Genomic DNA, 12734 nt, shown 5'->3' on the forward strand with positions numbered 1-12734 from the left:
ACTCTTCATAGATGGAAGGGTCTTAAGGTTTATGACCCTAGGGTCTCACGTTTAGCCCCTAAGGAAGGAGGGGGGGGGGGGAAACTTTATTATGGTTTATAATGGCAAATGAACTTTTGAATATTACATGTTAATAACTTGATTGGAATTATAACCTTGAGTTGACAGTTTGATACTTTGAAAATTTTGATCCAGCCCTACCCCCAAGGGCTGTAGGGTGGGGCCCAAAGGAGTCAGTGTGCTAAAATTTCTTCATTTTCCTTGTTTAGAATCAGAGGTGCTAGTTTCAAATACTTTTTAGTCTTAAATCTGTATGCTAGATATTGAATAAGGTGGTTTTATTGTTTTTTGTCACTTTGAATAATATTTCTGTTCATGTTAAAAACAAAATCAACTCTCTGTACAAATACATCAGGTGACCGTTATGGCCCATGGGCCTCTTATTTCTTTTGATATTTTATCCTGAGGGTGTGAATTACCTTCAGTTTCTATTTCTTGTCTTATTGAACTATCAAAAAGTAGAGAAAAAAGCCATTTCAGGACTGTGAAAGTCAATGCCAATCGGATGTTGGATGCTATTTTTCAACAAGTTTGTTGTGACATCTAAATCACAACACTATGAGTTTGTGACATGACAATAATGGTCCATACTCAATGTTGGATAGAAATTCCAGTACTGGTGGAACATGAGGATCACTTGGTAGGGTGGGCAAGAAATCATTTTATCAGTCACATTATTATTCAGCGAGTATGCTCATGTCATATTTTTGCATATGAACTGATGTAGTATGACCTAGGGTGACGTTATCAAACGAAACAATATAGAACCAAGATGGCAGAATTTTACACTTCAGGAGTGATCATTGAAATGCTCCCGATCTCAAAATTCTTGATCATGTGATACAAAAAAACATTTTCAATTGTTTCCATTTCATATGGGATATGAAACTATGCAATGGAAACTTGTGCAAGTCTATATATCTATACACTCCACTATAGGTAATTAGTTGTATATTGTGTTGACCAGTTGTAGCTGTTTTTATCCCATGTTCTATGTTGACAGAGAATGCCCAGAACCCTTACAGTGCTACTGTTGTGATCAGTGATATAGAGTACGGTACCGGGTATTCCAGCAGTAAAAAGTCAGCCAAAATGGCAGCAGGTAATAAACTACTGATGTGTTGCATGCTCACAATCTGAACATCAAATTTGAAGTTGCATTCATAGTACTAAAAACATACGTTGCTTCATGTGTTATGGTGCCTTTGCCAAACATTAACAAAATTTAACACTGCACGAATAAAGATGTCATCGGTAAAGGGTAATTATTGACCTGGATGAAAATTTCCCTATAGGGAAGAGTATAAACATGTAGACCTAAAATTAGGAACACGGTCAGTGCTGAGCCCTTACAATAACACTGTTATAATTCCAAATCACTATCAATGGAAAGGAACACCAAATTAGCAACAATTTTTCTATAATTCATAAAATTTGTGCAGTAATATGTCGTAAAATCTCAACGTCATTTCGGAGATTTCAAAACTAATTCACATGAAACTTTTCCCATGACTGCTTCCTTCAGCTTAAGCAACCTTACTGAGGAAAACATTGGTTTAATATTCAAATGAGGTATAACTTTTAAAAGCAATTTTACATAGCGAGAATTTTTGCCATTGTTATCTGGTGTAAATGTGACCTCTAGGGATGATGATTTGGGGAAGGCCAGTGTTGACACTCAGTATGACATAAGCAGTGTTTATTATGAGTGGAAGACTCATCATGTCTTTTTGTGTCATGGATCATTCAGGAATATAAGAAATCATTTGTATGTCGTGGGAGGAACATTATGTGGCATTTTAACATCCAGTGGTAGAATGGATAAACATATTCCCTGTCCCTCTGACTGCCTGCAGTATTACGGTGCTATAAACATATTACCTGTCCCTCTGCCTGCCTGCAATTATTACTGTGCTATAAACATATTCCCTGTCCCTCTGCCTGCCTGCAGTATTACGGTGCTATAAACATATTACCTGCCCTCTGCCTGCCTGCAGTATAACGGTGCTATAAACCTATTCCCTGTCCCTCTACCTGCCTGCAGTATTACGGTGCTATAAACATTTTACCTGTCAGTCTGCCTGCCTGCAGTATTACTGTGCTATAAACATATTTCCTGTCCCTCTGCCTGCCTTCAGTATTACGGTGCTATAAACATATTACCTGTCCCTCTGCCTGCCTGCACTATTACGGTGCTATAAACATTTTACCTGTCAGTCTGCCTGCCTGCAGTATTACTGTGCTATAAACATATTCCCTGTCCCTCTGCCTGCAGTCTTACAGTGCTATAAACATATTCCCTGTCCCTCGAACTGCCTGCAGTATTACGGTGCTATAAACATATTCCCTGCCCTCTGCCTGCCTGCAGTATAACGGTGCTATAAACCTATTCCCTGTGCCTCTACCTGCCTGCAGTATTACGGTGCTATTAACATATTCCCTGTCCCTCTGACTGCCTGCAGTATTACAGTGCTATAAACATATTCCCTGTCCCTCTGCATGCCTGCAGTATTACGGTGCTATAAACATATTTCCTGTCCCTCTGCCTGCCTTCAGTATTACGGTGCTATAAACATATTACCTGTCCCTCTGCCTGTCTGCAGTATTACTGTGCTATAAACATATTTCCTGTCCCTCTGCCTGCCTTCAGTATTACGGTGCTATAAACATATTCCCTGTCCGTCTGACTGCCTGCAGTATTACGGTGCTATAAACATTTTACCTGTCCCTCTGACTGCCTGCAGTATTAAGGTGCTATAAACATATTCCCTGTCCCTCTGACTGCCTTCAGTATTACGGTGCTATAAACATATTCCCTGCCCCTCTGCCTGCCTGCAGTATTACTGTGCTTTAAACATATTACCTGTCCCTCTGCCTGCCTGCGGTATTACTGTGCTATAAACATATTACCTGTCCCTCTGACTGCCTGCAGTATTATGGTGCTATAAACATATTACCTGTCCCTCTGCCTGCCTTCAGTATTACGGTGCTATAAACATATTCCCTGCCCTCTGCCTGCCTGCAGTATAACGATGCTATAAACCTATTCCCTGTCCCTCTACCTGCCTGCAGTATTACGGTACTATAAACATATTCCCTGTCCCTCTGCCTGCAGTCTTACAGTGCTATAAACATATTCCCTGTCCCTCGAACTGCCTGCAGTATTACGGTGCTATAAACATATTACCTGTCCCTCTGACTGCCTGCAGTATTATGGTGCTATAAACATATTACCTGTCCCTCTGACTGCCTGCAGTATTATGGTGCTATAAACATATTACCTGTCCCTCTGACTGCCTGCAGTATTACGGGGCTATAAACATATTCCCTGTCCCTCTGCCTGCCTGCATTATTACGGTGCTATAAACATTTTACCTGTCCGTCTGCCTGCCTGCAGTATTACTGTGCTATAAACATATTACCTGTCCCTCTGCCTGCCTGCACTATTACGGTGCTATAAACATTTTACCTGTCCCTCTGACTGCCTGCAGTATTACGGTGCTATAAACATATTCCCTGTCCCTCTGACTGCCTGCAGTATTATGGTGCTTTTGGGCGAAAAGTTCCTTTATTTTCTGACAGCTGACTGTTGATTCTGCACACTGTGGCTTATATAACTAGTGAGTAGTTTTCAGCAGTTTAGGGTCGAAACACCTGTCATTTCAACTCTTTGCTTGATGAAGGAAACTACCTTGAAAGCTCGCAAAATATTTTTTCAGTTACTTTATGTGTTAAAAAAACCCTTAGAATTTATTATTTGTACCAAACTGATGAATGTCATCCAGTAATGTGTGTTAATTCCAACCCTGCATCACTCTGAGTTGGGTTGTTGTTAGTCTCGCCCTTACTATGTTTGGTAGACGGTAGTGTTTACATGCAGCATTTGACATGTTCATGGACAATTGTGAATAACATTTATGTGTGAAGTGTGTAAGTTCATTTACCCCTGTTCATATTTAATAATGTTGCATACATTCCGTTTCATTCCCTATATCGCCACTATTTTGATCGCTATGTCACATCAGAATGCCTTATCAGTTTCAGCTTTGTCAGATTGATATCGTCGATATATTGGACATTAGAACATGTCACTATTGTTAAAATGGCATAGGCTGATTTATTTTCCAAACCTCTAACACGAACAATAATAAACAAGAAGACAAACACAATAAACAAACAATGATAAGCACATCTAGCAATATTTTTCACAGTGTGTTTGGTTTATGCAATGGGAGACAACTTGAATAACAATAGCTTATTGAAAAATGGGGATTTGGAAAATTCTAAATGTAGAAAAAATAAAAACCCGCTGTTCATACTAATATCACATGTGCTACTACTGTACACAGCGGTTTTATTTCGTGGGTGTTTTAAATTTTGCTATATTCATGTTTCGACCAATATCCGCGAATTCTTAACACCAGCAAAATTATCAAAAATGCTAACCACTTTTACAGGCCTTATCACAACATGTTGGAAATACTTATAACCCAACGCTGTTGTGCAAGTTTAAATGAACTCAAATCAGATAATCACTGGAAAAATGGGCAGTCTATGTAAAAACAACACTTACATATAAGTGGCCACAACATATGTACAATGTATGTGTACACAGTAGGTGATTAATTGATTACAGTTTACTTCTACAAAGGTACATACACATCTGATTTTCTTTCAAGTGCAGTCACTGGTGGATGACAATGCTTGGGATCAGTGTTTTCTAACGGTTATCTGTATTTCGAGGTTTAACCCTTAAGTGATGACACTCAAATTACTTTGCAAGACACATGGGATTCGGGTGCACAGCAGAATTTAACCCCCACAAATATGTACTTAATATGGAACCATGAACTATTGACCCCACAAATTAAAAGTATATACAGTATTAACCAATCACAAAACTTGTAACAAAGCATAGATACGGGTACCCTATAGTAATCACTCTGTCTGTCTGTCCGTCCACAAATTTTGTTCCTGGCTAATAACTTTTGTATTAAATGACCGATTTACATAAAACATGGTCAAGATGTTCAGTTCACAAAAATACACACTCAGGTAACAGGTCAAAGGTCAAAGGTAAATGTTAAAAGGTCCAGGTCCAGGTCAAATTTTGCATCTTTTCACTGATGAGCATTTTGTTATGACATGATGAAGCGAAGTTGGTCGAAATTAAACATGTAGACACACTGAGGTAAAAAGTCGAGGTCATAGGTCAAGGTCATTAGGTTCAAAGGTCAATGTCTATTTTTGCATTTTTTCACTGATGAACATTTTGTTATGACACTATGAAGCAATATTGGTCAGAATTAAATACGGAGTCAACTGAACAAAGGTCAAGGTCATCAGATCAAAGGTCAAGGTTAGATATTGTATCTTTCCACTGGTGAATATTTTGTTATGACCCTATGAAGCAATGTTGGTCAGAATTAAACAAGGAGTCAACTGATGAAAGGTCAAGGTCACTGGGTCAATGTCAAGGTCAAATATTGTATCTTTTTACTGATGAACATTTTGTTATGATATTATGAAGCAAAGTTGGTCCGACTAAAAGAATAATTCAACTGACCAAAGATCAGGGTCACTGGGTTAAATGTCAAGGTCATTTGGGTCCAAAAGTCAAAGACAAAGTGGATCTCTGATTATGACCCTGGCTCTTGATGGAGGAGGTATTTAAAGTGAAATAAAACGTATCAAAGCTAACAAATGAGTATTGCACCGGTATTTACATTTCTGTTAGCCTAGCAAATATGGAGGTGGAAGGAAACAAGACTCACATCATAGTACATGTTTAATGTATATTTTGCTTCCTTGCAATCCCTTTTTGAAGTCCAAATATCAGACGTCAAGCTCAGCTATATGGGCAGATTGCTTATTGATGATTATAGCGGATATATTGCCACAAGACGGGGCCCTTACTGACCTGTCAGTGTTCTAGTTTGGAATTATAATTATTATATAAATTATGTAATTTACTTAATTTATAAGGGAAGTTAATCATATATATTGTAATTATTGCTATTAGGGCACACAGATCTGCTGTTTGAAGCACAATTATCAATAAATACTCATAAAAATGAAGACATTTACTTTCAGTACTGTGAAGTGGTATTTATATGAGTGGTGATTGTCATGCTAAGTGCTTATTTCTTGAAGCCAAAGAAACCTTGAGTATACTTATCCCAGAAATGAGCAAAGTCACAGATGAGATCACCAAGGACGAGGACCTATCGGTGAGTCATTGGAGGGAATTATCACCCTAACAATGAAACCCTCACCCCATCCCAAAGTGGTCAAGTGTGACCTTTTGTATCCTAAGTTGGTGTTTATTAATAGATTGGAGACACCCATGGTAGATATTAAGTGGCCTTAATTACTTGTATAAATGATATTTCTGCTTCACGTCACAATTACAGGCAATTGCTGGGGCCTTTTGATCTCTTGTTCAGTTTCCCTTCATTTACAGTGAAAATTCCATGGTCCCTTAACTTTATCTATATTGATTTGTTAATTCTGGATTTATTGCAGTAAGTCTTAATATTGAAGACAATCATAGAAGGTTTTCAGAAACATCTCTGTTAAATGAACATCATTTTGAAAGTTGATACATGTGCTTAAACTCATAAACTGCTTGCATTATTGTAGTTTTTTGATGAGATCAAGATCGAGGACCCTCGTGTGTATGAGCTATGCAATAAGGTGGGGCAGCCCAGTCCCTACCAGATTCTGCAGGAATGTCTCAGCAGGTAACTGTTCACAGATGCTGCAACGTTGATTTATCATAGGGATGGGCCCAATATGGGAAATAGTGGTAAATCTTTAAAATACGTTTCCTTTTGTACTACCAAATTTGGTTTAGATGGATCCTTAAGCAACTGGGTCGTCTCAAGCCATGTCTTTGTCAGTAATCTAGAAGGTACCATTGCTTCATGTAGTGCGCATAGGCTAGTCCTTGTCACATAGACTACCAAAAGTGCACCCCACTATTCCCTGCTGTAGTTCTAGAACAGGCTAATTTGTTTAATACAGTAAACTTCCGGTCAGTTCGAACAAAATTAAATAAATATTTTTAATCCTGTTTGAATAACACGAATTATAGCAGCTAAAATAAGAAATTCAATCATTCTGAATTGACGTCGGCAAAAAGCATGAGGAACGGTCAAGTTGCTGGTATGGGACAACGACTGCCTATTACGATATATTTGCAAATCTGGCAATGGATAATGGTGCATACGTCTTTCTAATATTTACTTACATATTAATAATAGATTATTAGTTCAATTTGCACATAATCGCGAAGCAGAGACAAGTTTATATAGGCTGCAAAGCAGTAAAGGTTTTCTTGAGTATTGACATATCAGCTGATTGAAACTGTAGTTACGGATTAACAGGTGGATCGGCCACTTGGTCAAATCTGTTTGTTTTGGCATATGTACAGGTAACATATCAATTAAGTAATAAATCAGTGATCAGTGGCCAGGTCGCGGTTATATAATCAAGTTGTAACAGTGATATCATGACAATACACACGTGTCTGTCAGCGATGTGAGGGAAACATTCCTTGCCGTACTGATATGATGTTATACATGGTTGGGGCCTAAAATTGTTTAACTTGCACATGTTAACAAGAAAGAAACTCAACCATCGCTATCACGATGCTTATTTATGTACACATTTTGTCCGTTATAGATGCATATGATGGTCACATATCATGAAAACTACTCTAGCTCTTTACTCAGTTATTAGTTATCAGTGCTGCTATTAAAATAGATCAGTTTGAGTAAGTTTTGCGAGGCTATAATTGCAACGCCGATAGCCAAAGTCAATCAATAATAACGTAATTTCCAATTTTGTATTTTAACTAGCCAAAATGTTGGTAAGCAGGGTTTGAACTATCACTGGACAGAAAATTATTGTTTTTATTGGACAAAAAAGTGTAATCGAATTATCAGCCTATCAAATTGACTGGAGGTTTACCATATGCAGAATGACTGGTCTGTCTACTTTTGAATCAAACTTGGTGGATCTGTGAGGTTTGTGTCAAGGCTTGCAAGAATTCAGACAACTAATACTAAGATACTAGATCCAGACATAAATGAATGGTCTAAGTTGGCTGAACTACTTGAATGCGGCATTAGTGTACAGATACACTAATGTGACACCTTGATTTCCATCGCACTGACACTCTTACTTGTGCTTAGAAATTAGTGATCACCGTTGATTGTAACCATTTTCAGCAATCTTTGAAACTGTTCAGTGTTGTGACACTTGTTTGCAGAAACTACGGAATGGGTGACACAAACTGTAAGATTGACGTGAAATCCCTAAAACACCAGAAGAGTGAATACTCCCTGACAGTTGGAAAGCGCACAGTCACAGTAAGTCTGCTACAGTTTTTAAGAGTAATTTCTGGGGGGAATAGTATTGTTAAATAAGTCCCCCAAACAAAGTGGGGGACTTATTGGTATTCACCTTCTTTTTCTTCCACTGTAAAAGTTTCCGGCACATTTCTCAAAAACTAATTGACAGATATTAATGAAACTTTACACAAGTGTTTATCATGGTGTGGTGGGGGGGTGTCATTTTCCAATCGGTCAACAAAGATGGCCCGCCAAGGGCTCCGATTTGTTCAAATTAGATATTGGTAGATTTAGCTCAAATTTGGTATGTAAGAGTATTTTGCATCTTTGCAATTATGGGGGCAGTTTGGGGGACTTCTTTGATGATCTCCCATTACAATTAGTACCTGTGGACACCTAGGATTTCGAGTTTGATATGGTTATGCTACTGTGCAGCTGCTGTATTTTGGCACCATCATCAAGTTTTCTTTAAAACAATGTCTAGTCCAAGCAGCTGAGAGGATTTTGATACTCTTTGGTATGAAGTATCACTGGGCTAACTGAATCAGTCTGTAGGTTACATAAATTAAAAGTGTTCCCTGCCCCACACTGAGGGCAAAAGAAATGGGCTGCGGCCCCCAATAGGGATAAATGAACAGTGTACAATTGAATATTAATGTTTCAAATTTAACTATTACAATTAATATGTAGTGTCCCTTTCGAATGTCATAACTTTTTAATTGCATTTATTCATATATTCTTTTTGTATCAAAATACTTTAAAAAATTTGAAGATATACAGTTATTTGATTTTATTAGCATATTTTATTTTGGAAGGAAAGGGGAAAGAATATTGATTAATAAGGGGAGACACGTTTTTGTTAAAAAAATGAGATCTGTAGTTGTATATCATTGTCTGGACAATATCACTGACCAACAACTGACAGACAGGATACTCACTATTTCTGTATTGGTGTTCAAGGAATGTATTGCTGTAGTGATAAACTACATGTAAGGAAATGTAATGTTCAGGTTGATAAATCATCATGTTAACCTCAGTAGAGATTAATGGTTGTTCCATAGTAATGTGTTGTGAATATCTCCCCAGGTGGTGTGTAAGAACAAACGAGAAGGTAAACAGAGAGCAGCTCAAGCCATCCTACAGGTCAGTGCACATTTAATACTACATCTTGGTCTAGTCTATCCTGATTGTTTCCCTGTCTAAGAGATTGAAGACAAAATATACCACTGATTTCCATGATTATGGAAACTGATCTTAATTTAATAAAAAATAAATTAAAAAAATCTCTTGTCCAAATTTTGCTCAATGTTTTTAATTCACATATTTCCATTTTAAAAATATAAGAGTGGTTTTGTATTTCCTAAACCTCTCTTAAACTAAGAATCCAAATTATTTAGTATTAAAATCTTGAAACTGTACACCTGTGCTGAATAAAGAGTACCTACCTTATCACTGAATATTTATATATATTGATTCTGTACACCTCTGCCTAGTACCTTACCTTATCACTGAATATTTATATATATTGATTCTGTACACCTCTGCCTAGTACCTTACCTTATCACTGAATATTTATATATATTGATTCTGTACACCTCTGCCTAGTATCTTACCTTATCACTGAATATTTATTTATATTGATTCTGTACACCTCTGCCTTGTACCTTACCTTATCACTAAATATTTATATATATTGATTCTGTACACCTCTGCCTTGTACTTTACCTTATCACTAACTATTTATATATATTGATTCTGTACACCTCTGCCTTGTACCTTACCTTATCACTGAATATTTATATATATTGATTCTTGGATGCTTTTACAGAACCTTATGAACATATTACGATGTTTTGAATTGTTACATTGACAGGAGCTACATCCTCACATTACAAGTTTGGGCTCCCTACTAAGGCTGTATGGGCGCTCCTCATGGAAAAATCTCAAGGAAAAGAAGGTAAGCGGCCTCCACACACCACTTAGTCTGTATTATGTCTCCCCTTCGAATGAAGGGAAGGGAGACATATTTTATTAGTACTGGTTCTTCTTCTGGTTCTTCTGGTTCTTCTGGTTCTTCTAATCGCAACTTTTAACATAACATAACTTTTAAACCATTAAAGATATCTTGATGAAACTTTAGGTATGCATGCATCACCCACAGAAGGTGTGCAGGGAACTGGAATTAGGTCACTGTGACCTTCACCTTAAGGTCAAAGGTAAAATAAGTGCCAAATTTTCAGTAAATTCTTGTCCGCTCTGTAAATTTTAAACCGTTAAAGATATCTTGATCAAACTTGAAGTATACCTGCATCACCAACAGAAAGTGTGCAGTGCACTGGAATTAGGTCCCGTGCTTTACTATATACAGAGTTATGACCTTTTGTTTAATTTTGATACCGAAGTTTGTTCGGAGCATACGTTCCATGTTATTTCATCTACGTTGACCAAACTTACCATATTTATGTATCATGTACATAATCTCTATAGTATTACAGTACATTAACTCTATAGAGTTAGTATCAGTGTATTACAGTACATTAACTCTATAGAGTTAGTATCAGTGTTTTACAGTACATTAACTCTATAGAGTTAGTATCGGTGTATTACAGTACAGTATTTCTATAGAGTTAATATCAGTGTATTACAGTACATTATCTCTATAGAGTTAGTATCAGTGTATTACAGTACATTATCTCTATAGAGTTAATATCTGTATATTACAGTACATTATCCCTATAGAGTGAGTATCAGTGTATTACAGTACATTAACTCTATAGAGTTAGTATCAGTGTATTACAGTACATTATCTCTATAGAGTTAGTATCAGTGTTTTACAGTACATTAACTCTATAGAGTTAGTATCAGTGTATTAAAGTACATTATCTCTATTGAGTTAGTATCAGTGGTTAGTATCAGTGTATTACAGTACATTATCCCTATAGAGTTAGTATCGGTGTATTACAGTACATTATCTCTATAGAGTGAGTATCAGTGTATTACAGTACATTATTTCTATAGAGTGAGTATCGGTGTATTACAGTACATTATCTCTATAGAGTTAGTATCAGTGTAATACAATACGTTATCTCTATAGAGTAAGTATCAGTGTATTACAGCACATTACCTCTATAGAGTTAATATCGGTGTATTACAGTAGATTATATCTAGAGTGAGTATCAGTGTATTACAGTCCATTAACTCTATAGAGTTAGTATCAGTGTATTACAGTACATTTACTCTATAGGGTTAGTATCAGTGTATTACAGTACATTATTTCTATACAGTTCGTATCAGTGTATTACAGTACATTATCTCTATAGAGTTAGAATCGGTGTATTACAGTACATTAACTCTATAGAGTTAGTATCGGTGTATTACAGTACATTAACTCTATAGAGTTAGTATCTGTGTATTACAGTACATTGACTCTATAGAGTTAGTATCAGTGTATTACAGTACATTTACTCTATAGGGTTAGTATCAGTGTATTACAGTACATTATTTCTATACAGTTCGTATCAGTGTATTACAGTACATTATCTCTATAGAGTTAGTATCGGTGTATTACAGTACATTAACTCTATAGAGTTAGTATCAGTGTATTACAGTACATTTACTCTATAGGGTTAGTATCAGTGTATTACAGTACATTATTTCTATACAGTTCGTATCAGTGTATTACAGTACATTATCTCTATAGAGTTAGTATCGGTGTATTACAGTACATTAACTCTATAGAGTTAGTATCGGTGTATTACAGTACATTATCTCTATAGAGTGAGTATCAGTGTATTACAGTACATTATCCCTATAGAGTTAGTATCGGTGTATTACAGTACATTATCTCTATACAGTTCGTATCAGTGTATTACAGTACATTATCTCTATAGAGTTAGTATCAGTGTAATACAATACGTTATCTCTATAGAGTAAGTATCAGTGTATTACAGCACATTGCCTCTATAGAGTTAATATCGGTGTATTACAGTAGATTATATCTAGAGTGAGTATCAGTGTATTACAGTCCATTAACTCTATAGAGTTAGTATCAGTGTATTACAGTACATTTACTCTATAGGGTTAGTATCAGTGTATTACAGTACATTATTTCTATACAGTTCGTATCAGTGTATTACAGTACATTATCTCTATAGAGTTAGAATCGGTGTATTACAGTACATTAACTCTATAGAGTTAGTATCGGTGTATTACAGTACATTAACTCTATAGAGTTAGTATCAGTGTATTACAGTACATTATCGCTATAGAGTGAGTATCTGTGTATTACAGTACATTAACTCTATAGAGTTAGTATCA

The 12734-nt window shown here is 36.4% G+C and overlaps 1 protein-coding gene across 1 annotated transcript in view; it reads left to right on the top strand.

Moving 5' to 3' along the window:
• The window catches only part of LOC110452894 (microprocessor complex subunit DGCR8-like), a 49823-nt gene that overhangs the window by 24217 nt on the left and 12872 nt on the right, over positions 1 to 12734 (top strand). The window contains exons 10-15 of the mRNA XM_021501632.1: positions 1064 to 1162; positions 6214 to 6290; positions 6703 to 6803; positions 8336 to 8435; positions 9504 to 9560; positions 10291 to 10374. Coding sequence (XP_021357307.1) covers positions 1064 to 1162; positions 6214 to 6290; positions 6703 to 6803; positions 8336 to 8435; positions 9504 to 9560; positions 10291 to 10374 — 518 coding nt within the window. The remainder of the gene's footprint in view (positions 1 to 1063; positions 1163 to 6213; positions 6291 to 6702; positions 6804 to 8335; positions 8436 to 9503; positions 9561 to 10290; positions 10375 to 12734) is intronic.

Source organism: Mizuhopecten yessoensis, unplaced genomic scaffold (genome assembly GCF_002113885.1).
Source record: "Mizuhopecten yessoensis strain PY_sf001 unplaced genomic scaffold, ASM211388v2 scaffold785, whole genome shotgun sequence".
NCBI classification, from domain to species: domain Eukaryota; kingdom Metazoa; phylum Mollusca; class Bivalvia; order Pectinida; family Pectinidae; genus Mizuhopecten; species Mizuhopecten yessoensis.